At 37.1% G+C, this 25,586-nt stretch overlaps 2 protein-coding genes and 1 pseudogene across 12 annotated transcripts in view; 2 read left to right on the top strand and 1 right to left on the bottom strand.

Annotated features, from left to right (window-relative positions):
* The window catches only part of PPIG (peptidylprolyl isomerase G), a 40,358-nt gene extending 21,211 nt beyond the window's left edge, over positions 1 to 19,147 (bottom strand). For 2 of the 6 annotated variants that reach the window (XM_065931715.1, XM_065931709.1), the window contains exons 1-7: positions 19,009 to 19,147; positions 3,944 to 4,012; positions 2,630 to 2,677; positions 2,251 to 2,356; positions 2,075 to 2,149; positions 1,412 to 1,519; positions 363 to 407 (exon numbers count right to left, since the gene is read on the bottom strand). In XM_065931715.1, coding sequence (XP_065787787.1) covers positions 363 to 407; positions 1,412 to 1,519; positions 2,075 to 2,149; positions 2,251 to 2,311 — 289 coding nt within the window. In that variant the 5' untranslated portion in view covers positions 2,312 to 2,356; positions 2,630 to 2,677; positions 3,944 to 4,012; positions 19,009 to 19,147. Of the gene's footprint in view, positions 1 to 362; positions 408 to 1,411; positions 1,520 to 2,074; positions 2,150 to 2,250; positions 2,357 to 2,629; positions 2,678 to 3,943; positions 4,013 to 18,597; positions 18,706 to 19,008 lie in introns of those variants that run through there. The other 4 variants (XM_065931710.1, XM_065931711.1, XM_065931713.1 and 1 more) reach the window with 4 other exon arrangements.
* On the top strand, positions 7,424 to 8,068 carry LOC136163464 (small ribosomal subunit protein eS8 pseudogene; annotated as a pseudogene).
* Positions 19,148 to 22,983: 3,836 nt separating the features above from the next.
* Positions 22,984 to 25,586, top strand: part of FASTKD1 (FAST kinase domains 1) — a 32,786-nt gene continuing 30,183 nt past the window's right edge. The window contains exons 1-2 of one of the 6 annotated variants that reach the window (XM_065931705.1): positions 22,984 to 23,071; positions 24,574 to 25,094. In XM_065931705.1, the coding sequence (XP_065787777.1) occupies positions 24,760 to 25,094 (335 nt within the window). In that variant the 5' untranslated portion in view covers positions 22,984 to 23,071; positions 24,574 to 24,759. The other 5 variants (XM_065931703.1, XM_065931707.1, XM_065931706.1 and 2 more) reach the window with 5 other exon arrangements.

The raw sequence follows: 25,586 nt of genomic DNA, 5'->3' as shown, positions 1-25,586 counted from the left end.
AATTGTCTTCCAATCCTGTATTAGAACAAGAAAAAAGCAGGTAGAATGTGAAATTTTACTGACTCCCAAAAGTTAAAGATGGGTAATATGAAATTAATTCTACAACCACATGTTTAGAGTCTTTCAAATGATCTTCACATTAACAGAAATTCCAGAGAAAACTTAAATTTGGGGAAAACACTACAGCCAAATTTAGAATATCAAAGATTTTTTAAAAATCTTCATAGAAAAATGGACACACAAAAATGTTGGTATTATCACTAAGAAATACAGCTGAATCTCTCTTTTAATAAAGATTAAGATCAAGCTTTTAATTTAAAAGTAAACATTAAAATGTTTAATTTAAACATAAACATTTTTACCTTCAAAAAATCCTCCATAAATGGATTCTCCTCCTCGTCCATTTCCTAAGAACGAAAAGCATGGACTCTTAGAACTGTTAGGTCAGTAATTTCCTTGAAGCATTCCTAAATAAAATGCTTCTTACAAAGTAGGTACCTCAATGACTTTATACCAACAATACTCAAAGGTTCACAGCAAATCATAAAAGATAATACCGACAAGATCCCAAATTACCTTTTCTCCTCTCTGATACAACAATATGAGTATGACAAAGCCTATTAATAACTGTAGAAAAAAGACTGTTCAGATTCTAATGATTGTGTAGGTCCTTTAACAGAAATTACTAGTAGCTTTCAAAGTTTTTACAAAAAGAAAGGAAGTAAAAACTATACTGTAATAAAAGATAACTGGAGTGACAAAATCAAACATGAACACAGATAGGCTACTAGGAGATATATAGTGGGTTTGTTGTTGTTGTTGTTATTTAGTTGCTAAGTCGTGTCTGACTCTTGTGTGACCCCATGGACTGTAGTCTGCCAGGCTCCTCTGGCCATGGGATTCTCCAGGCAAGAATAGTGGAGTGGGGTGCCACTTCCTTCTCCAGGGGATCTTCCTGACCCAGGAATAGGACCTGCATCCCCCTCTTTGGCAGGTGCTTCTTTACCACTGAGCCACCAGGGAAGCCAATGTTTTTTTATCCAAAAGCAAATTTCTGAAATTAATTCATGCACCAAAGATGAAATTTTTCCTATGTGTTTCCTCCTTTATGTCTATTTCTATGAGTTGTTCTAATTTTTATTTTTGGCCATGCCAGGCAGCTTGCAGAATCTCAGTTCCCCAACCAGGAACTGAACCCGGGCCCTCAGCAGTGAAAGCTCTGTATCCCAACCACTGGACCACCAAGGAATTTCCAGTACTTTTTTTTTGACCAAAAAATTAAGTGGGCTCAGAAGAAAATTGGACCAGTACTTCCAGAGACTTGTCTAACTTTCAGATCCATGTACATAAAAGAATATAAATTTATAAACAAAGAATATTTGATTTTGTTTTTTAAGAATTGAAGTCTTACCTTCACTGAAGTCACCACCTTGAACCATAAAATCTTTAACAACTCGATGAAAGAGACAACTTTTATAATGTAATGGCTTCTGAGTTGATTTCCCTGTCCCCTTTTCACCTAAAGAGAAGAAAAATCAGTATGTCATTAAGTAGAAAAGAAATTAAGGAAATAGTATTAAAGCAATATTAATGATGAAATCACAGGAAAAAAATTTTTCCACACTTCTTTAATTTTGTATCTATATGAGATGATGAATGTTAACTAAATTTATTGTGATAACCACTTTATGATGTATGTAAATCAAATCATTATGCTGCACTCCTGAACTCATACAGTGATACATACCAATTACATCTCAATAAAACTGAAAGAAAAATTTAAATAAAATGAATAAATAAAAAATTATTTCTCTTGATCTATAAAGACTTCTCTAAGCTACAGAATTTTCACTCCTCTCAGGAATTCTTTTAAAAATTCATTTAAGAAGCACCCATGCTTTTCTAATGAGTGGAAAAATCAATCTCTGATACAATCCTATTACAATTAATATGTCTAAGAATTACTTTCATGTCTAGTCAATGTTGCATAATCAGCATGCTGAGAAAGAATGCAAGAAAAAATCTAAAATGTGTTAAATTAAAACTATTAGGGTGAGTGAAAATGTCAACAAACCTGTACAAAGACATCGAAAGTTCTCACATGTTTTGGGGCACACATCAGAAAATAATTCAAAGACAACTCTTCCAGCTGAAAAAGAAGGTAACTGGTTTATATTTCTTCATGTAAAGATAATTTAAAATATTAAATATTCATATATAAATGTTAAATAGGGACATTAATTTCCTTACCAGGTTGATTATTAATGGCGATGTCAAAAAAACATCTAGGACGCTGAACCTTTATTCCCATGGCGTCAATACTTTAATCTGAGTAAAATAGTTTCAGGCAAACACACTAAAACAACAAAGATTTTTCATAAATTTCTGAAGAGAAAACAAAACAAAACTCTGTGGAACATAACAAGAAATGTAGTCTGATTTTAATATTTACTTCCATGACATAAATTACATGATTATTTTCTTTGAAAGATTAGACCGCATCTTATAGAAAAGACATAAAAGGTTTAGCCATTATATAACTGCTATTTTAAAAACCAAATATAGACTGTCAACTCAAACAGAAAATTGTATTAAGTCTGTATGATTTAGTGAACTAGAGACAGGTTACCTTTAAATAGGGAAAAATCAAAGACAAACTGATCCAATCTTTTTGCTCCTAGAAAACAAAAATAAATTTTGATTAAAATAGTGGAGTTTTAAAAAGAAAAATATTCAAATTCCTAAAAATAATTCAAGGAAAAAACAAAGTGAGCTACTTTAACAATAGTTATATAAATGGTAGATTAACATTATGAGTAAAAATACATTACACTTTACACATGAAATTATTTTTTGATCATGAACAACAGCCTATACTGATCTATCTAATGTAGATAAAAACATCAAATAAGTGAGATACTCTATGTAAGTTTTATCTACAGAGCAGATAGCTACTAGTTAAGACATTGTTTTCATAAGCATTTAAGTACTTCCTCCAAATTGTAATACCTGGTGGAGAATGACAGGGTAAAGTGAAAAGCAAAAGAAACAAAGGTACTTAGTGTAAACAGCATTCAAAACAATGAACTATAAAAATCTGTTCATCTGTTCAAAACAGAGACTAACTGAAATGTTTATGTTTTTGCGAAAATTATGTCTTAAGCTAGTAGCTCAGTAATCTCAGTAAGCAATGAAAGCTATTTTAAATCTAGTGAAATTTTTATAGATTCACAGAGTTATAGGAAATAATACACAGGGATACATGTCTCCCCCACGGTAACATTTTACAAAACTAAAGTATAACAGCACAGCTGTAGGGTAAAAAGCATAACAATGCTGACACTATCCACATTTCCCCAGTTCTACCTGGACTCATTTGTGTGTATTTATTTAGTTTTACAAAATTTTATTAAACATATAGGTACATATTATCTACCACCATTCCTTATCAATTTTACACACACCACAACCACAGGTAAGAACAGTCAACAACAAAAGCACGGAAGACTTTGCCCAAATCAGCAACAATTTGAAAAATACAAATCCAATGTATTTATTCATTATTGAATGGAAAGGGGGGGTACAAACTACTTTTTCCACAACCTCCTCCATTTTTTTTTTTTTTTTTTCTTTCCCTTTTTTTTCCATTTTTTATTTCTAAAAGATACACTATATATACTAACTAAACAAACTAAAATTTGTTTCATATGAAACAAAAAGAGGTCTTTCAATCCTCCAGGAAGATTACAGACACAGACTTCTTGAAAACAATAAAACAAAACAAAACTTATTAATTTTAATAGCTTGCTAAGTTTGTTGCATTTTTATTTGTATAAAATTTCAATGGATGCACATCTGAAGTTGAGAATACACTGGATCCATAAATCTGAGGAAACTATTTTATCTTAAAGAAAAATATTAAATTATTATTGATACTTAGTACCTGATTATCTTTTATCTTTTTTTTTATCTTTTATCTTCTAAATAACTTGTGCAGGACTTCTTAAATTCTCTATATTTGGAGACAGAAAAAAAAGAGGAAATTTAGAGATTTAATTATTTCCCTCCACAAAAAACTTCTAAAGTTAGCTGTTTAGCCACAATATCCCAAAGATTTCCATTCTCAGAAAAGGAGTATAGTATAGATAGCACTGCCCAAAACATACCAAATTGTTTACAATTACAGTTGATTTCCTATTTACCGTGTTCTTAAAAACTCCTAATTTGAAAAACAGGTAAATGTTACGAAAGCTTAGAAAGTAATTCCTACCTAATACCCTTAACCTTTTAGACAAAATATCTGATTATTTTCCAAGTGTCTCAATTCTAAGGCATACTGTAAACAATTCTATAATTCTGAGACTTTGAAATTGCAATAAATGCTATCACTAATTTATGGAGTTAGACGTATAAGTGGAAGCTACCAGGAGAGCAGTTTGCTCTGTTTTTTTTTTTTTTTTTTTGCTGTTGTTTAAGTGCTGCTTACATGGGTAAGTTTACTTTGGGAAAACATTAAACTCCACTTAGAATTTGTGTAGTTTCTGGTATGTTATTAAAACTTTTACTTTATTAAAACAAAGTAAAACTTTGTTAAAACTTTATCTAAAACAAAATTCTTGGGGCTCCTGGTGCCTCCTCCAATGCAGGAGACACGGGTTCGATCCCCAATCCAGAAAGATCCTACCCGCTGCAGAGCACTGGGCCCGTGCACCACAACTACTCAGCCTGCGCTCTAGAGCCCGGGACCTGCTCAGCTCACGCGCCCTGCAGCCAGCGTCCACAGTAAGAGGGGCCACTGCAAGAAGCCCGTGCACCACAACCAAGAGTAGCCCCGCATTTGCACAACCAGAGAAACGCCTGAGCAGCAAGGAAGACCCAGCACAGCCAAAAATAGATAAATAAATATCATTTTAAAAATAAATTCTTATTTCTCTACCCCTGATTCTCTCAAAACAGTAAACCCCACTGTCCAACGCAGCTGCTACCAGTGAAGAAAACATAAATTTTATTGAACTCAATATGTCCAAAATATTATTTCAACATATAATCAACATAACATGCTATTAATGATAATTCACATTCTCTTTCTGTTACTATCCTGTGCTAAGTTGATTCAGTCATATCTGACTCTGTGCAACCCCTATGAACTGTAGCCTGCCAGACTCCCCTGTCCATGGGATTTTCCAGGCAAGAATAATGGAATGATTTGCCATGTTACCAAGTCTTACAAGTTGTGGAAATCGAGTGGGTTTTCTTTTCTTTTTTGCCTTACTGTGAGGCCCTGTGGGATCTTTGTTCATTGACCAGGAGTCAAACCTGGGCCACTGCAGCAGAAGAGTCAGGTTCTAAACACTGGACTGCCAGGGAATTTCCAGAAATCAGTGTTTATGCCACATTTCAAATGTTCTACAACCACATGTGGCTGGTGGCTCCTGTACTGGACAGCATGGTCCTAAACACTTCAGCTCACGTTGATCTCTACAACTTTATGGGACATTCCCAAGCTGGCTGCAGCCACACTAAAGAGCCTCCTGTTCTTCAAAAGCGTGTGCGTGCACGCTCAGTCATGCTCTTTGCAATCCCATGGACAGTAGCCCACCAGGCTCCTCTGTCCATGGGATCTCCCAGGCAAGAATACTGGCCACTCTAGTAGCCATTCCCTTCTCCACGGGATTTTCCCAACCTAGGGATCGAATCCACATCTCCTGAATCGAATCCACATCTCCTGAATCGGCAGGTGGAATCTTAACCACTGCACCACGTGGGAAGCCAAAAACAGCCAAGGCCTATCCTTTGTCAAGTCTTTTACATTTACTATGCCCTCTGAGGAATGCTCTTACCCCAGATCTTCACATGGTTCATGTCTCCACTTAAGTTAGTGCTCAAGTATCACCCTCTCATAGAAATAATTCTTTGCCAGCACATTCACAGAAGCAGGCCCTAATCCTCCAGCACTTTATATTCCCTTATTCTGCTCTACTTTTCTTCCTAGCATTTATTGCTACTTGATATTTTAAGTTTTTATATATTTTCCTCTTACTAAAATATAAGCTTCATGATGTGAAAGACCTTTTCAGTTTTGCTCCCCTCTTGATTCTGAAGTAACTCAAACAGTACTTGATTATGGCAGGAAACCAATATTTAATAAATCAACAAACATACAAGGAAGAATAGGCATGTGTGACAATGCTTTTCTGCAACAATGCAATAACAATAATTAAAAGCAAACACCCAAAATGTCCCCAAATGAGATAACATCTGAGTAAATTGTGGTATATACATGCTATTTAATAATATAAAACAGTTTAAAAAGTCTTTACACACACTATCCAAAACACCTGTTTAGGTGAAAAGAAAAAACAAAGCTGCATTCAAGTATTTTTTTTAATACCCTAAAATAATATTCTGCTTCCACAGAAAGGTCTTGAGATAAATACCAAAACTTCAAACAGTAAGTACTCTGCTGGGGTACAGGAGTAAGGATGGAAGTCAATGAGGGTCTTTAACTATAATGTTTGATTTTTTGCAACAAGAATATGTTCACATATTAGTTTCCAATTTAAAGAAAGACATGTCTTCAAATAAAATAGAAGAAAATATGTGAAAATATTTAGAGCCTATTTCTAAGTGAAAGAGTCATAGACAATTTTTGTTTTAATTTTCTTATTTTCCAAGTTTTCTATGACAAATTCAGACCTGTAAAAGTAACTCTTCAAAAGAGCATTCAAGACTTAAGAGTCCTTTGGACTGCAAGGATATCAAACCAGTCAATCCTAAAGGAAATCAACCCTGAATATTCATTGGAAGGACTGTTGCTCAAGCTGAAGCTCCAATACCTTGGCCACCTGATGTGAAGAGCTGATTCACTGTAAAAGATCTGACTCTGGGAAAAACTGAAGGCAAAAGGAGAAGCAGCTGGGCAGAAGATGAGACAATTAGATAGCATTACCAACTCAGTGGACATGAACTTGAGCAAACTCTAGGAGATAGTGGAGGACAGGGCAGCCTGGTGTGCTGTAGTCCTTGGGACTGCACCACTTAGTGATTGAACAACAAATAATAAAGAAATACATGATGGAGACAAACAGATTTGATCTTATGAAAAAAATGTATTATTTCTATTTTCCAAAGGGAAATTAGAAAGTAAAAAATTGGGGGAAATATTTCCAAACATGATGTGCAAGTTTCCTTCCTGTAGAACACTGGCAAGGCCCATCTTACTCACTGTAGACATGAAGCACCTTTGGTCCTGACTGGTAAATATCAGTCCATGTGACAACCAAAAGAAGCCTTCTCACCGTCCCTCTTCCCTCCATGAGGACCGCAGGGTCCATGCAGGAAACAATTAAAAGCACAAAGGCTACCCAAGGGAATATAAACAAACAATTCATAAAAAAATGAAATCAGCTCTTTCCAGCCAGCGCCGAGCGATGGGCATCTCTCGGGACAACTGGCACAATCGCCGTAAGACCGGGGGCAAGAGAAAGCCCTACCACAAGAAGCAGAAGTATGAGCTGGGATGCCCCGCTGCCAACACAAAGATTGGCCCCCGCCGCATACACACAGTCCCTGTGCGGGGAGGCAACAAGAAGTACCGGGTCTTGAGGCTGGACGTGGGGAACTTCTCCTGGGGCTCGGAGTGTTGTACACGCAAGACAAGAATAATCGATGCTGTCTATAACGCATCCAACAACGAACTGGTCCGTACCAAGACCCTGGTGAAGAACTGTACTGTGCTCATCGACAGCACACCGTACCGACAGTGACTCCTGAGGAGGAAGAGATTTTAAACAAGAAACGATCAAAGAAAATTCAGAAGAAATACGATGAGAAGAAAAAGAATGCGAAAATCGGCAGTCTTCTAGAGGAGCAGTTCCAGCAGGGCAAGCTTCTTGCATGCATCGCTTCAAGACTAGGCCAGTGTGGCCGAGCAGACGGCTATGTGCTAGAGGGAAAAGAGCTCGAGTTCTATCTGAGGAAGATCAAGGCCCGGTAAGGCAAATAAACCCTCTTCCCTCCTGTCTTAGCTCATCTAATAAAGGCGTATACTGTTTAAAAAAAAAAAAAAAAGAAATCAAAATATAAACAGCGTGAAAACTTTTGCTAAGCAACTTGGCACTGTAGACCAAGAACATATTCATAATCATCCTAACCTTTAACACTTTAGTAATTCAAACTCTTCAAGTGTCTCTAAAGGCAACCATTTAAAATAAAATCTTCTTTAAGGCTTTTTAAATTTTTTAAATAGTAACTAGGAACAACCTAACAGTTCACACAGCCTAAAAAATCGCTAATTATTAAAAGAACTGCAACTCCAAACTACAACGAGGTATCACCTCACACCAGTCAGAATGACCATAATAAAAAAAATCAGGGCTTCCCTGGTGGCTCAGTAGTAAAGAATCTGCCTGCCAATGCAGGAGACATGCATTCAACCCCTAATCTGGGAAAATCCTACCTCCCTTGGAGCAATTAAGCCCAAGTGCCCCAGCTACTAAGAATATGCTCTAGAGCCCAGGAGCTGCAACAAGAGAAGCCACTGCAATGAGAAGCCAGTGCATCAGACCCAGCAGAGTCAAAAATAAATAAAATTATTTTGAAAAAATTTACAAACAACAAATGTTGAAGAGGCTGACAAGAGAACCTTCTTACACTGTTGATGAGAATGTAAACTGGTGCAGTCACTATGGAAAATAATATAGAGGTTCCTTAAAAAAACTAAAAACTGAGTTACCATATGATCCAGCAATCCCACTCCCAGGCATAAAACCAGAGAAAAACACGGTTCAAAAAGATACATGCTCATTTCAGCAGTGTTTCCAACAGTCAAGACATGGAAGCAACCTAAATGTTGGTCGATAAGATGAAGATAAAGAAGATGTGGTATATATACAAGACAGAATATTACTCAGTCATAAAAAGAATGAAATGCCAAGTGCTGCCACATGGACGGACTTAGAGATTATCATATTAACTGAAGTAAGTCAGAGAAAGACAAATATCATGGCATCATTTATATGTGTAATCTTAAAAAATGATACAAATGAACTTATTTACAAAACAGAAATAAACTCATAGACACAGAAAATAAACTTATGGTTACTAAAGGGGGTGGGGCGGGAGGGAGTTAGAAGTTGGAGATTATAGACACATAGACATACTACTGTATATAAAACAGCAAAATGACAAGGACCTACTGTATAGCACAGGGAACTATATTCAGTATCTTGTAATAATCTATAATGGAAAAGAATCTGAAAAAGAATACACACACACACAACTGAATCAATTTGCTGTACACTTGCAACTAACACAACACTGTAAATTAACTATACTTCTATAAAAAATAAACAAAAAAACAACCTAAATGTCTAACAAGTAAATTAAGAAATATTCATATGATGGACTGCTATGCTGCTTATGAAAATATAATTTTTAACATAACATGGAAAAAATGTTTAAGTGTAAAAATAGCAAAATTATGTAGTGAAAAGGATTTTAAGGGTAAAAAAATTCATATACACTGTCACTGTAGTGCTTTTTATAACAGTAAAAACATAAATTGTATAGTAATAGAAATTGGTTAAATAAATGATATCATTGTGAAATGGACAGTATTCATCTAGCCACTGGAAATCAAATTCTTATGTGTTAAAATAAGAGGTAACATTTTCACCAATTGGATTGAAAGAAATAAAAAATACTGACCTCATATACTACTGACGCCAGCAAAGGGGTAAATTTGACAATCCTTTGCCAACGTGACAACACACATTACAAGTGCATTAATGACCCTTTGCCTCAATAACCCTATTCCGAGGAATTTATACATCATTCGTGAAATGAGGTGAGTACAGGGTCATACAAGGCACCATCATTTGTAATAGTTAAAAGGCTATAAACCTAACTGTACACAGAGGAGGAAGAGGTTACATAAATCATATGACCTCCATACAAGTTACTGACTATAAAAAGGAATGAGGAAGCTGGTTATCTGCTATCTCCCAGCCCTTTTAAGTGAAAAAAAAAAAAAAACAAAAAACCCCAAAACAACAACAACAAACTACGGAAACATATATGGTATATTTTCTTCGTATTTTTTCAAAAGAACTTTAAAAAATGTGTTTTGTCTAACATAGACGCATCTGGTGGGAGAGGAAATGGGTAGCTGGGGAAGATGGGTAAGATTTTCTTTACTGTATAACTTTTCAATTTTATGACTTTTCAACTTTTAAAAAAATCTTTAACTTTTTTTTTAAACTTTCCAACTTTTTCAATTTTATGCCACTACTGATACTAAAGCACACTAATACTACCATTAAAAGTTCTTTAAAAATAACTTTTAAAAATAAAAGTTATTTTAAAATAATCAAAGACCATTCAAGGATAAGAAGATATTCATAATATATGACATTGTTAACACAGTTAGCACTGCTGTATGGTATATTTGAAAGCTGTTAAGAGAATAAAAGTCTAAAAGTTCTCATCACAAGGAAAAAGCAACATTTTTTCCCTTGTATCTGTATGACATGGTTAAGCTGTCATACATGTCATCATATGATGTTAAGCTGAACTTATTGTGGCAATCATTCTTCAATGTGTACGTCAATTCATTATGCTATGCACTTTAAACTTTGACAGTGCTATACCTCAATAAAACTAAAAGGAAAAATAGGATTTACATCAAAATATTAATGAATCATGAATTATGCAGCATTACTTACAGTAGCCAAGACATGGAAACAACTTAAGAGTCCCCTGATAAGTGGATAAAGAAAATGTGTCACACAGACACACTGAGGAATATTATTTAGTCATAAAAAAGGAAGAAACCTTCCACTTGTGACAACATGGACGGGCCTCAGGGGCATTGTTAAGTGAAAAGAGTCAGGCAGAGAAAAACACTACAATCTCATACATGGAATCATAAAACAAAACAAAACAAAACAACCCAAATCTGAACTTATAAAGTCCCAAGAAAATAGTGTGCATGTGTGCATGCTGAGTCTCTTCAGCTGGTCTGACTCTTTGCGACCCTATGTCCGGTAGCCCACCAGGCTCCTCTGTCCAAAGGGTTCTCTAGGCAAGAATACTGGCGTGGGTTGCCATTCCCTCCTCCAGGGGATCTTCCCAGCCCTGGGATCAAACCCGTGTCTCTTACATCTCCTGCACTGCACGACTAGTGCCGTCTGGGAAGCCCCAAGAATACAGTGCACAGCGTGTGCTCTATACTTGAAAGCTGCTAAACAGACGATCGCGTCACAGGGAAAAAACAATTTATATGTGAGGTAAACATTAACTAGACTTACTATAGTGATCATTTTGCAATATATACACATAGTCACGTACACATGGGCTTCCCTCATAGCTCAGTAGGTAAAGATCTGCCTGCAATGCAAGAGACCAGGGTTTGATCCCTGGGTCAGGAAGATCCCCTGAAGAAGGGAATGGCTACCCACTCCAGTATTCTTGCCTGGAGAATCCCATGGACAGAGGAGCCTAGCAGGCTACAGTCCATGGCGTCACAAGAGTTGGACATGACTAAGAGACTAAAGCATCACCAACATCAATCACATACACAGTGAATTATATACACATAATCATATATATACACAGTGATCATGTACATCTGAAACAAATTTAAAGTTATATGTCAATTACATCTAAATCAAAAGGATTTACAACAAAATATTAACACTGATAATACCTGGGTCATGAATTTAAGGGTAATTTTTATGTATTTGTTTTCCAAATTTTCTTCAACGGGTATAATTTTATAATCAGGGAAATATCTTTAAAGAAATACTAACAAAATGAGATAATTTTCTGCTTATTGAAATAGCAAAGATCTTTTAAAAGAATAATTCCCAATACAGTAAGCAAATCTTCTGGAAATGTATGTAAAAACTGTTTATACCTCAAACTGGTTTACACCTTAAAAACCCAATTGCTAGAAATCTACTATAAGGAACTATCTTAAAAAGCCTTCATATATAAAGTTGGCCACGTTAGTGCTACTTTTACACTATCCGAAGTAAGGTTTTCAGTATTATGAAAAATGATTAGATTATGATCTCTAGTTGGACAAAATATCACAGTTGTTGCAGCAATGCTTACAGTGATCAATAATTTGGAAAATGCTCATAATTTGTTAAAAATACTCAAGATATAAAACAATAATGCAATATTATTATAATGACATAAACTACTCCTTCAAATTCAAAGATTTACAAAAAAAGAAAAAAAGACTGAAAGGAAACAATCACTACAGTACTTGATTTTAAGACTGGAGAGTGGGGGATATATGTATGTATACATGTAGCTGATACACTGTACGTGAATAACAGAAACCAATACAACACTGTAAGCCAACTATGTTCCAATTACAAAAAAAAAACACTGAAGGATGTTTTTGCCTCGCTGTACTTCTTTCTACTTCTTTAACAAACATAACTGCTATTATAAATAAAAAAATTCATAACAGAACAAAAAAATGTACATACAATCTAAATTATAATGTACATGTCTCTGTGTGGTTGTAATATGCATTTAGGTAACACCACACAGGGATACTTTTCTTAGAAATAGATTTAAACGATATCTTGAAATAACAAATCAAATATGCTTTAAATTTAAGAAACATGAAAGATAGCAAATTATTATTAAAAGCACTATATAAATATTTTAACTATGTAAAAGATCTAACATTAATAGGTAATGAAGAACAATGAAAGATGGCTCAAAGCTATGTCTCTAACATTACTGGTATCAAATTTTATCTAATCAGAAATAGGATGTAGTATTCCCTCTAGTATTCCCTCTTTAACTATTATTTCCTGTTATTACAATATCTAAAAAATGCAATACAAACACCTAGTCAACTTTTTTTTTCTTTTTAAGAAGAGGTGGCGCCAGTGGTAAAGAACTTGCCTGCCAATGCAGGGTATGTAAGAGACGCGGGTTCGATCCCTCGGCTGGGAGGAACCATGGAGGAGGGCATGGCCATCCACTTCCAGTATTCTTGCCTGGAGAACCCCCTGGACAGCGGAGCCTGGTGGGCTACAGTCCATAGGGTTGCACAGAGTCAAACATAGCTGAAGCAACTCAGCATGTACACAAAGAGAAAACAATACTGACAGATACCAAAAACACAATTCAGGACAAAAATCAAGTCTACACAATTTTCAAGTCTATGCAATTTTCAATAAAATAAGTCATGAATTTCCTAAGAATAGTTCACAAAGAAAGCTTTCAGAGCAATAATCTGCAGATGAACTGTTCACTGCATAACTGTTTAATCTAAATGAGTTGCAGCTATTCCTGTAAAATGCAGCTATAAATTTTTCTTTTAAAAAAAATCATCATATTGAGCAACATGCCCCATTCCTGTACAGCAACCAGCATGGTATACCCCATCAGATGAGGTACACATGTTCCAGTCTGACCTAGTTTCCACTACAGCATGTTAGCTGTTACCATTTATCATTTACTGGAGCTCTTGCATTCACCTCACCTGCCTGACTCCCTCAGAAATCTGAGTATTTAATACTTCCATGTACTTTATTTATAAAGAAAATACTTTGGAAGATAATCAGTAAAGCTAACAAGCTCATGAAAAAAGCTGAGTACACAAAATGCATAAAATTAAGCCATAACTTTTAAAATTTTAATGTATATTATTTGAGTTTCTTCTAAGCAGATAGAATTACAAATATTTTTATTTTATCAACAGTATCATAATCACTTTAATATGTCAACAATATATAATGCAAAAAAGTTTCAAAATATTAAATGGTAGGATGTATGATATGCCATGTGCTCTTGCGCTCAGTTGCGTCCAACTCTTTGTGACCCCATGGACTGCAGCCTGCCAGGCTCCTCTGTCGATGGAATTTCGCAGGCAAGAGTACTGGAGTGGGTTACCATTTTCTACCCTAAGGGATCTTCATGACCCAGGGATTGAATCTGTGTCTCCTATATGTCCTGCATTGGCAGGCGGATTCTTTACCACTGCTCCACCTGAAACTTTTGCAACAAATATATTTCATAAATATATCAGAGATGAAACAAATTCATAAGTAAAAAGTTTAATCCTGTAGCTTCAGACATGAAATAATTTCCCTATTCACCTAAAGTAACATGAAGGTTGGAGGTGGGGGACAGAAGGACATAGGCAACTGATTATTAAAGCATATAGTAAAAAAAAACATGTATTTGTAATTGTGCTTTGTTGCTGAGTGGTGTCCGACTCTTTGCGACCCCATGGACTGCAGCCCACCAGGCTCCTCTGTCCATGGGGATTCTTCAGGCAAGAATACTGGAGTGGGTTGCCACGCCTTCCTCTAGGGGATCTTCCCAACCCAGGGATTGAACCCAGGTCTCCCGAATTGCAGGAAGATTCTTTACTAGCTGAGCTGCCAGGGAAGCCCCAAAGTGAAAGTGAAATTTGTAATTAGGCAATAAATAACACAGTGACTTTATTACATTCTTCATTACATGGAATTACATTCTTAATTCCAAGAATTACTTGGAAGTTTCACACAGTATGAGGGAGTCTGCAGAGTACTAAGTCTTGAAAAAGGAGATAGTAAATACTCTTAACTATTGCAATGACTAGGTCTTTGCCCTTTCTGATTCCCTTGGTTAATTCCTAACTGTCCTTAAAGATTGAACACAGCCAAAGTACACTCTAGGAATTTCACCCTGACCCTCTGAAGTTAAAAAGATTGTTGAATTTTATTTTCATTATCATAAATTTGTCTGGAGAAGGAAATGGCAACCCCCTCCAGTATTCTTGCCTGGAGAATCCCAACGACAGAGGCACTGGAGGGTTACATTCCATAGGGTCGCAAAACAATCAGACAAAACTTAACAACCAAATAATAGCAAACTCCTTGAACTCAGAACCTTTCTATCTTCAACACCAAGCACAACGCCTGGTCCAGCACTACACTGCCCAACAGAATGCTAGTGAAGGCTTGAGCAGAAGACGTTACTCAGGGCCTTTTCTCCCACATGCACTGCTTCCCACATGCAGTATTGCTAATATGTATCTGTAGTGAGTAAATCCTCTCAGCCTATTCCACAACTGAAAGGAGCTTATTCTTTAGATATGCCTACTGAGACTGCATTCTCTTAACAAAGTATCCCTTTTCTTTTCTTTAAACAGAATCCACTATAAGAGAGAGCATTTTCAGTTCAAGACCAAGAAATAAAGATGGGAAGTTCTCATCTGTTTAAGTTTAATAAAACAGGTAGCAATATTCATAGAAGACTTGCACCTCTAAGTACAATCATATTAAATTAAACTAATTAAAAGCATAGCAGATATTGAAGACTTTCAAAGATAGCAATCTAACATCACATTTTACATTACTGTCTACCTTAATGTAGTTCATAGAAATCAAATGAGAAATAAAAATGGATTGGTTAAAAGATATCTAAATATATTTACAAATGCCAGGTTGTTAGTGAACTAAGCACAAACAAATTGACATTATGGGGTGTCAGAAAAGGCAACTATGATCTTCCATATAGTTCCTTTTCCCTTAGCGTCTCTGACAGTCACAAACCTCTGCACTGATAAAAACATGATTAACAGTGTATAGGCAGTTAGTAGGGCTTCCCTGATGGCTCAGATGGTAAACAAACTGCCTGCAATGCAGGAGACCTGGGTTTACCCTGAGTCAGGAAGATCCCCTGGAGAAGAGAATGGCTATCCACTCCAGTATTCTTGCCTGGAGAATTCAAAGGACAGAGGAGACTGGTGGGCTGCACTCCCTGGGTCATGAACACTCAGGCACAACTGAGCAACTAACTCACTTCACTTTCAAGCACTTACTAAATTCCTAAATCCTTCAGAAAACTTAAAAAGAGAAAAGCTGGTATGATGCCAAGTTTGGTGTTAAATAACTTACTGCATGTACAATCTGAGAGACATAAAAATCTAGTACAACTATGCTAGTGCCAAACTAAAAAGCATATACCAACTGGGAAATCTCTGCTAATATTCTTAATATTGGACCTGCAATTATCTAAGCTCTTATAACAATAAACTTATCCCACTGTCTCAAGAGATAGAAACAAACCATCCTAGTAATGTGTTATTTAATCCAGTAACTCCTAAATAAAAAATTACAGACTTTTGAAGTTTGAAGGAAATAGGTAATCTGGTCCAATCTTCTAATTGTATAGACTTGGGAACAAGAAGACTAGAGAGTTGAAGTGACTGGCTCAAAGTCACAAGTGGAGGAAAAAAAAGTAAGAGTTTTCTGGTTAAGATTATATCTTCACTGTGGAAAGTAGCTTATAACCTGTGCCTGATTCATATTGACATAAAACAAAATCCATCACAATATTGTAATTATCCTCCAATTAAAATAAAGAAAGTAGCTTATTCCTAAATATTTCAGATAATGGTTACATAATTTTACTTTTTACCAAGTGACCACGATGCAAAGATTTAATTATGAATAAACTTTAAGCTAAAGTTTATGCACAATTAACAGTAGCTTATTAACATATACAATCAGGTTTCATGCAATTTAAAAATCAGTACGTTAAGGAATCATTCATGATTTTAAAAAAACCATTTTAATATCAAAAATTGATACCCATAAGTATGACATAACTAAATTCCAAGAAAAAGTTAGTAATCATTTTAAGCCACTACTCAAACTAAAAACGAAGTGTAAAACATTTCCTGTCTGGTACTAAAAGTACAAAGTCTCAGTTACAGCATACAGAGAATTTATAACACTGCCTGTAGTATATTTCAAGATGCAAGATTTGCCTTAAAGAAATAAAAATATACGGAGTTCTTATGGAGACCATATATTCATTAAACCAGGTCAAAACCACTGACACTTAAATGAAAACTAAAAACTGGTACTAATATTAAAGACAAAAAAGAAGAAAAAAAACTGTGTAGCAGGGAGATTTGCAATAAACTCTTCAAATAACTTGAATTAATTATCTGTGGATTCGAACTACATATAACAAGTAAGACACCTTAGTACATGAGGATACAGAGAATAAATAATACATTCTAATCCTGTTGAAATATCCTATAAATAAAACAATGAGGGAAAACATCAACATATATTTCTTAAAAGAGCAACACTTGAAGAATTGTAGATGGTGCCCTGACAGCTAGTAGAACTAGTTCATCCTACTATGAACTATTACCAATTTCCCGATGTATGGGAGAATGGATGCTGCCTGACAGGAAATCGAACTTAAAATATGCAAAATATCAAAAGAATAAAGTCTTTACCTAAAGAACACAGATACTGCAAGACCACAGTATCAAGCACCAAAAATGAAAGGCCTTTAATAAGTCACAATAAATGTAACGTATGCTTTTCCCTCATAGGGGAACCACTGAGCTCTTACTCAAAGCTAATTTTACACAGAATTTTAACAAAGTTGAATATTTACTTTTGAAGCCCACGGCTTGATAATAGCCTGAAATTAGAATATAATTTTATAGATGAAAAAAATAGTGAGGTTCAGAAAGATGGCTGGATCAGAAAAGAACTCAAAATTTCTAACCTTGTAAGTTTGCTTACTTATACACTCCTGACAACAGGGGAAGGCAACCCTGACAAAAGTTCGCAAAAGCAAAAACCTTAAAAAGTAAACAAAATTTTTAAAAAGGCACAGAATCCTACTACAAGACAAGACGCCATTAGGATCTCAGGACACCAATACTCTTGAACCATAAAGAAAACGTTAAGGTAAAGGGAGCTCTGTTTAAAACAGATGTATGTAATTTCTTATAGAGAAGATCCCATCTTAAATGATTAAACTAAAAAAAAAAAAAAAAAGGAGGGGGGATAAAACGGGTAAATTTTCACATAAATAAAAAACATGAATTAGAGAAACAGCCATTCTTTTTCTGGATTTTTTACCGCGACTTCAAAACTGATTTTACACACCCCCTCTCCATCATCGGTACAAGCCGGCCATTCTTTGCCAAACGGTAATCCACAGACTCACTTTTTCTATCTGGTTTTGACTACTGAAATTTAAGCATACCCCCTAATTTCCACATTTAATTGTTCCTTGGACGCATTTCTGACCACTACTGCAAACACTTGGTCCTGCATAAAGTATCATTGTGATTAGAAATGAAAATCAATGCACAAAATGGTGCTTTTATAACATTTTCAAAACGACTAAGAGTTTCCCATTCCTGCAGACCTCGATTCAGCACCTTAAAAGACTAAAGACGAGCCAAATTCGCACACTTCCCCCAAAGCATTTGGAATTCCGAAGCCATCACCTTCTTCCAAGAGTAATTCCTCCTAAAAGGCCTGCGCTGCTCACAGTTCTTCGGAAACGTGGGAGAACTTGGGAGTCAGTTCTGGGATAGAAGGGAAGAGCCTGGATTGGAGTTTGGGGAGAACTAAGTGGCCTGTGCCACTACACTACGCAAGATAGTCGCTACGAGAGAAAAAGGTCGGAGCAGGGGGAAAGCCTCTCTTCGTTCTAATCTTAACCTGAGATCCAGGCTCCCCGCCTGCCACTCTCCACCCCTAATCTGACAGGATGGCAGGTAACGCGTCCCGTTGCCCCACCTATCCTCCCACCTACCCCGCATTCGTGCTCGGTCTTACGATTTTGAAGCATCAAAATCACCCCGGTTCCCTAGAGTTCAGGCCACCGTCGCTGCCGCCATATTACAGCTTGTGCGGCAAAATGCGTCAGGGAGGGAGGTGTGCGCCCGAGAAGGGAGGGCGGGGGCTGGCAGGGGGAGGGCCATCTTCCAGGTCCGGAAGGCACAGCTGGAAGCCCTCTCCAGCAGCACCTGCTGCAAAGCTAGCGCCACGATCCTCGGGGACCCCTCTGGGGTCGGGCAGCCCCAATATCTTGAGAGCAAGACGGTTAAATCGGTCTGGGCCTATCGCGCCGGCTCCGCCCCTCTTCTAGGGCCCTTCCCGCTCTCGCACCCCGACACTGCTGCAAAGGACAGTACCGAAACAACACAGGCCCTGCGTCACCTACTTGCACCAGTCCAGTCTCCTCTTCCCGGGGTCCGGTCCTTTAAAGCGCTTCAAATCTACCGCCGCCAGAAAAGGCGCTAAAGACCACTAACCGCCTCCCTCCCCCCACAACCCAGTCCCGGCGTGGAGGGGAAACGTCGCGCCGGAAATACGTCACTTCTCGGTGGCCCGCGTCTTTTGGTGATCCCTTGCTTGCGTTACCTCACCCTCCCTGGAGTTCTAGGATTTTTGGAGCGAGTTAAATGCCTGGCCCATAGGTAGCTTAATGGTTTTTGTGTAAGTCGATTGACAGCGTTTGTAACCGTTAGAATGCCCAGTCGTTCGTCAAATGAAGGCTTCACTTAATAAACATTGATTGAGCCTCTGCCAGGGTATTGGGAAGGAGACCCTACTTTCAAAGAGCTTCCCAGGACAGGTTCTAGTTAATGCTGTGACACACATTAAAAAAAAAAAAAATGAACAAAGTGCTATTTGAGGAAAGGAGGAAATTATAGAGGACATTGACGCCCTTTGTTGTCTTTTAAAATTTTTCTCATAGCAACCCCATGATATGTTATTATCCTTGTTTCACAGATAAAGAAATTGAGGCTCAAGGAAGATAAGTGCCTTCCCAAATACATTGTTCCCAAATACCAAAGTAAGGCTTTGACTCCAAATCCAGTGCTTTCTGGGGAGAATACTATTTAGGACATATGTTGCTATTTAATTGTTTCAAGAGGTTAAGAGTTCCTAGATTGTTAGAATTATAATAATTCCCCCTGATATTCAGGGGAGTTGAGGGCAGTCATTGTGAAGATAGCCATGTGTTTTAAAGAAAACAGCTCCCTTGTGGTGGTTAGTGTTATGTGTCAACTTGGCTAGGATATGGTGCCCAGTTATTTGGTCAAAGAATAGTCTAGATGTGGTTCCCAAGGTATATTTTAGATGTGATAAACATTTACAATTCCAAGACTTAAAGTAAAGCAGGGTGGGACTCATCCAATCAGCTTAAGGCCTTGAGAGCAGAGGCTGAGATTTCCTAAGGAAGAAAAGCATTATGCCTCAAGATGACATTGTAGAAACTTTGCGTGGGTTTCCAACATGCTTGGCCTGCTGTGTTGATTTCAAACTCATGACTGCAATATCAACTCTTATGTGCACTTATAGCCTTCTCACCCACCCTACAGATTTCAGACTTTCCAACCCCCACAATTGTAAGCCAATTCCTTACAATAAATCTGTTTTTCTGTAAAAACAAACAAAAAGAAACAGAGGACTTAGATTTTATTATTGTATGAAAAGAAAGTTACAATCATTAAAAATTTTCACTCCTTTTTCTTTGGTAAATTAGTAATTATCAACAACAGCTGAGCATGTGGTAGGTACACTTAAGGGTCTTCACTGGTTTTATTAGCTGTAAAACTGAGAGGACAATCTTGGCCACTTTAAGCCATTGCTTTCATTGCAGGAAAGTAGCGTCATACTCATCTTCAAACAATTTAGAGGTTATGTGAGTTCACACTTTGCAGTGAGGAGGGCAATTCTTTAAAATTCTAATTTATAGTGGGCAGTATATTGAGATAGATTTTTTAAAGCATTGGTTTGACTTTTGTTAATTCAGATTCCTTAGAATATACTTTTATTTAGCTGTGATATACAAATTCATTTCTTAGATTTCTACTTGTAGAGGTAATGTGTAACATTGCTATGACATTGGTGTAGTTTCCCTCTTTCTCATACATTCAGTTAGAGACAATCTTTGAGGATATAGTACAGATTATACCGTAGTTAATATTTTGAGGTGTGCAAAGGTAGTATTACTAATTTGTTCCAGGATATACTTTTTTCTTAGAGAGATAGACTTTTATATGAAGTGACTAAAGAATTATTTAATAGTAAAGTATTAATAATTACTTAGATATAGTATACTTTATAAATGGTCACATTTTAGAGGATTCCTGAAAGAAGTCTTGAAGCATCTTTACAAATGTCAATTCAAAGACTGGTGGCTGGTGGTGAACTATGACAAAGTTTTCACTATTCTTTTCTTAAGAAGAGTTGTTTTTAGGGGAAATTCCCTGCTGACCCAGTGGTTAGGACTCTAGCGCTGTCACTACTGGGACCCTGGGTTCAATTCCTGATCAGGGAACTAAAATCCCAAAAGCCACATCTTTTCTTAGACTGTGGTAGTTGCTTTCTTTATCCAGATGTCCTTACTTAAACGAATGAAAAACTGGTGTGCTTTGCTGGGTCCTAAACATGTTGAAAGTTCAATGGCCTTTGAAATCCAAAACTTTCCCAAATAAATTTGACATGGTTTATTGTTCCAAGAAGGAAGCTCTTGCAAGTAAAAGGAAGTATTACCTCCAACAATATGGTGGCTTAAGGAACAAAGGACTTATTTCTGTCTTAAATAACAGGTCTGGTGAGTGGGCCAGATCAAAGGGCAACTCCCCTCCGCATAGTCAGTCAGGACATTACGTTCCTTACATGTAATTCCAACCTACTCCAGGGCCTCGACATTGCATGATTAGGTTAGAATGTGTTGCCTTGAGTTTCAGCCATCAGGAAAACATTACAAAAACTAAGATCCTGGCATCCCATACCATCACTTCATGACAAGTAGAGAAGTGGAAACAGTGACAGATTTTATTTTCTTGGGCTCCAAAATCATTGCAGATGAAAATCACTGCAGACGGTGACTGCAGCCACAAAATTAAAAGATGCTTGCTCCTTGGAAGAAAAGCTATGACAAACCTAGACAGTGTATTAAAAAGCAGAGACATCACTTTGTCAACAAAGGTTCATATAATCAAAGCTATGGTTTTTCCAGTAGTCACGTATGGATGTGAGAATTGGGCCATAAAGAATACTGTCACTATCATTTAGGCCTGTTGTTGCTGGGAGCTGGTCTGGCACTCATAGCTTAGCCTTGGTATTTCTGCTGAACATAACAATTGCACAGAATACCAACATGAAACAAGGCCACTTTCTGACTGATGTATCAAGACCAAGACAAGACCATACCGTAATCATACATGAACTTAGACAAAACACAGTAGTGTCCAAACCACAAAAAATGACCAAACATCTATCTGTTGTGGCTAGTAGGAGTGACAGCTGCTTCTTTACCAATCCCAACTTTAACTTAGCTTCATTCTTTGTGCCTTCTAGATAAAATTTATTAAGATGCCCGGTAAATTCCTCATAGTAGCCAATCTAGAGCAAAATCCCTGTTAAACTTCTTCAAGATAATACAAGGCCAAACATTGACTGTGGTGATGTTCCACAACTCTGAATTACAAAAAGTCACTGAATTTTACACTGTGAATGGGTGAATTGTATGGTGTGTAAATAATTTCTCAATAAAGCTGTTAAAAACATTTGTGGTCTAGAACTGGTACCTGTCTGCCATGACACAGTGCAGAAATGGAGAGAAGTTTTGACGCTTTCAAAGTCATTCCATAGCTATTCCATACATGTTGAATATAATAAGAAATAAAAATCTGCACGTCTTTTCCACATTTAAGTTTTCATATTTCACTTTTCTAAATATTCATTTATATTGTATGTTATAAAAATATCAGTGTTTCATGGACTGGCAGAAAACCTCTTATGGTTGAGAAACAAGTACCCTAAAGACTTCCCTGGTGGCTCAGTGGTAAAGAATCCACCTGCCAATGCAGGACACGCAGGTTTCATCTCTCGGTCAGAAAGAGCCCCTGAAGAAATGGCATCCCAGTCCAGTATTTTTGCCTGGGAAATCCATCTCATGGACATAGGAGCCTGGTGGACTATAGTCCATGCAGTCACAAAAGAGTCCCACACCACTTAGTGACTAAACAACAAGGACCTATAATTACAATGGTTTACGACGTGCTACCCAAGTCTCTCTCAAAGAGGAACTACAATACCCAGAATTCCCCTAAAATGCGTTTGCCACGTCTATTCCACGACCCTCGACGCGAGGTCCCCTGGGGCATGTAGTGCATGCTATTGGCCGTACACGCTGGGCTCCCTCGGCCTTTTTTTCCGGGTTTTGGAAAGGACACCACCAGAAGAAACGTCTGGGATAGAAGGGAGGCGTGAGTGACATTAACCAAGCCCTGTTGCGTGCCATGCTAGGGGACCAGGAATAGCAGTGAGTTCTGAGCCTTCCCCGCGATCCTCCAGAAAAGTTCTCTGGCGTTGAGGAAAGAATGTGCCCGCAAATCAGGATCGGGTGACGGCGATAGGTTTTCTTCTTGTACCCAGCACGTTTCGGTTCCGGGGTACAGAGTTTGGAGGCTTCCTTCCAGGTGTTGTATTTCCCGGAGCGCAGAGGACTAGGGCAGGGCTGAGCTCTCTCCCTGCGGGACCCGGAGACCACATTCGTTCAGCGCCACTGTGTGCCAAGCGCCGAGGATGCCTGCCGTTTTCAAAGGGTGCTGCTGCGCTATATACCCTGCACTATACCTGTTCGCGGCGGGTACCTGCCTCTATAGTCCCGAGATCCCTCCTTTGGTAGAGTGAGTTTCCCAAGGTCGGTTAGCTGGGTCGGTTAGACTTGACGCTGGTATTCTAAGCCGTGAGCTGCTTCGTCTTTCAGCTGTAGACAGGCAGGAGATTCTTGAAGATACCTTTGCTTTGTGCGGGGATTTTTGTGTATGTGTGTGTCGCAAGTCAGGCTGGGTCAGGATTCAGGGCAGATTGCCACAGAGTAGCCAATATTGTCTCATCGTTTATCCTTCCGTGCAGACAGCTTGGCATAGCGATAGAGAGGATTCTGAGGCATACTTTTAAAATTGGTTTGTTCATGTAATGAGGCTGTTCAGGTTGAAAGAGTGAAAGGACTATGTGGTTGTCCCAGCTTCATTAGTACTAGAGTAGATTTTTAATCTTTATGAAAGTAGCTTTAATCTGTAAAATTCAAACGATAGCATCTCTCTGGCGGGTTGAGAGAATTTATTGGGCTAATACTTCAAAGTCCGTTGTAAACTGTTGTAGAAGTGTTAGATGATATGGTTTTAGTCCCAGCTTTTCTAACCATTGCTTCTCAACTAGAAATTTAGACATACTTTAAAAACAAATTATTCTTTTTCACAATAATCTTTGGTTTTCATGTTGCTTCACCACACCCTGATACATTACTTGATTTCTCCATATTTCCTGATTGGGCTCTAATCATCTCGTTTATTGCTTAAAACCTACTTAAGGCCAATATAGTGATTAAATTGTTTGGGTGCTTTTCGAGTACAAGGAGAAAGAAGCAAGAAATTATCTTGGAATTAAATATACCAGACACTATCCTTCTGAAAAAAAAACATTTGAAAAATTGTGGCTATGAATTCATGGCTACTGTTTGTAAAAACTATAAAGGCACTGGACCACCAGGGAAGTCCAGACTTAACATGTTTTTAGATGAAATGCAGAAAGAAACTCCTTTTCCTGGACATTTCGCTTTGGATCAAATCCTGCTCTCTGGTTCAGGCTAAGAACAAAGTCTGTAGTTATTTCAGGAAAAAAAATTGTTCCTGTAATGAGAATTTTGGAATTAATTTGGTATTAATAACATAAGTATGACCATGTTAAACCAATTTCTTTACAGAAGCTGCATATTGAAATGGGATTTGGAGTCATCATAATGGAAGAAAAATACATGAAGGAAAAACAGTTATTTTTATACCAGCATATTGCACCTGACTACTAGTTGCAAATGGTTTTCTTTACCTAAGAAAATTTGTGATGTAAATGAGAAGATAGTTTTTTTTCCCCAAGATTCGTTGTTTACAATATGCTTTGCCTAAGAGCTATTCGTCCATTCTCCTGGAGAGTGTTTCACTTTCGACCCTTTAGTTTTGAACCAGTTATTAGTCAGATGAATAATTGTACAGATGAAGAGCAAGTATTCGGTCTTATTGAAAAAAACAAATCCCTACTTTCAGAAAAACAAGTGGGATGTGCACTTAGTATGCTTTGGCAGTTTCAAAAGCAGAAGACCAGCTCTGTAAAAAATGTGGACTGTATCAGAAACCACCCCCAATTTCTTACTCTTCGTAATTTAGCTACAACTAAAATGGGGTTCATGAGCGACAGTACCTTGGTGAATGTGTTATACATCATACAACAGTAAGTAAAGTGCTTTTAGGTTTTATAAAAATGATTATAGTTTATTTTTATATTTTAACTTTATAAAAATCTCTTTGAAATGAAAAGCAATGTGTTTTTTTCCCTTAAAATAGTTTTCCTGATCATCTAATATTTTAAAGATACATGATGGATATTCTTTGATTACAGTAATCATTCCACTGTGTATATGTGTATCAAAATTTAATACTGAAGGTGACTTTTTATATGCCCTCTATCCCAAGACTATGGCCAGAGGGATATTAAGGTCACCAAGAATAATTTGGAGGTTGCCAAAGACTTGTTTTTGAAGTGTTTTCAAGTCTGACCGAGAACTCTGACATTTAGAAATGAATAAGATATGAACGTTTAAAATCATGTTTTCTTTAAAAAAAAATATTATGCTTACAACCTAAATATATACAATATTTGTTAATCATACATAAGTAAAGCTGGAAAAAATTTAAAAAGAAATTTTACATTTTTTGGAGAGGA

The sequence above is a fragment of the Muntiacus reevesi genome, chromosome 3, assembly GCF_963930625.1.
Source record: "Muntiacus reevesi chromosome 3, mMunRee1.1, whole genome shotgun sequence".
Taxonomy (NCBI): Eukaryota; Metazoa; Chordata; class Mammalia; order Artiodactyla; family Cervidae; genus Muntiacus; species Muntiacus reevesi.
The sequence above is the reverse complement of the archived record's forward strand: the minus strand, read 5'-3'. Positions and strand labels throughout refer to the sequence as shown.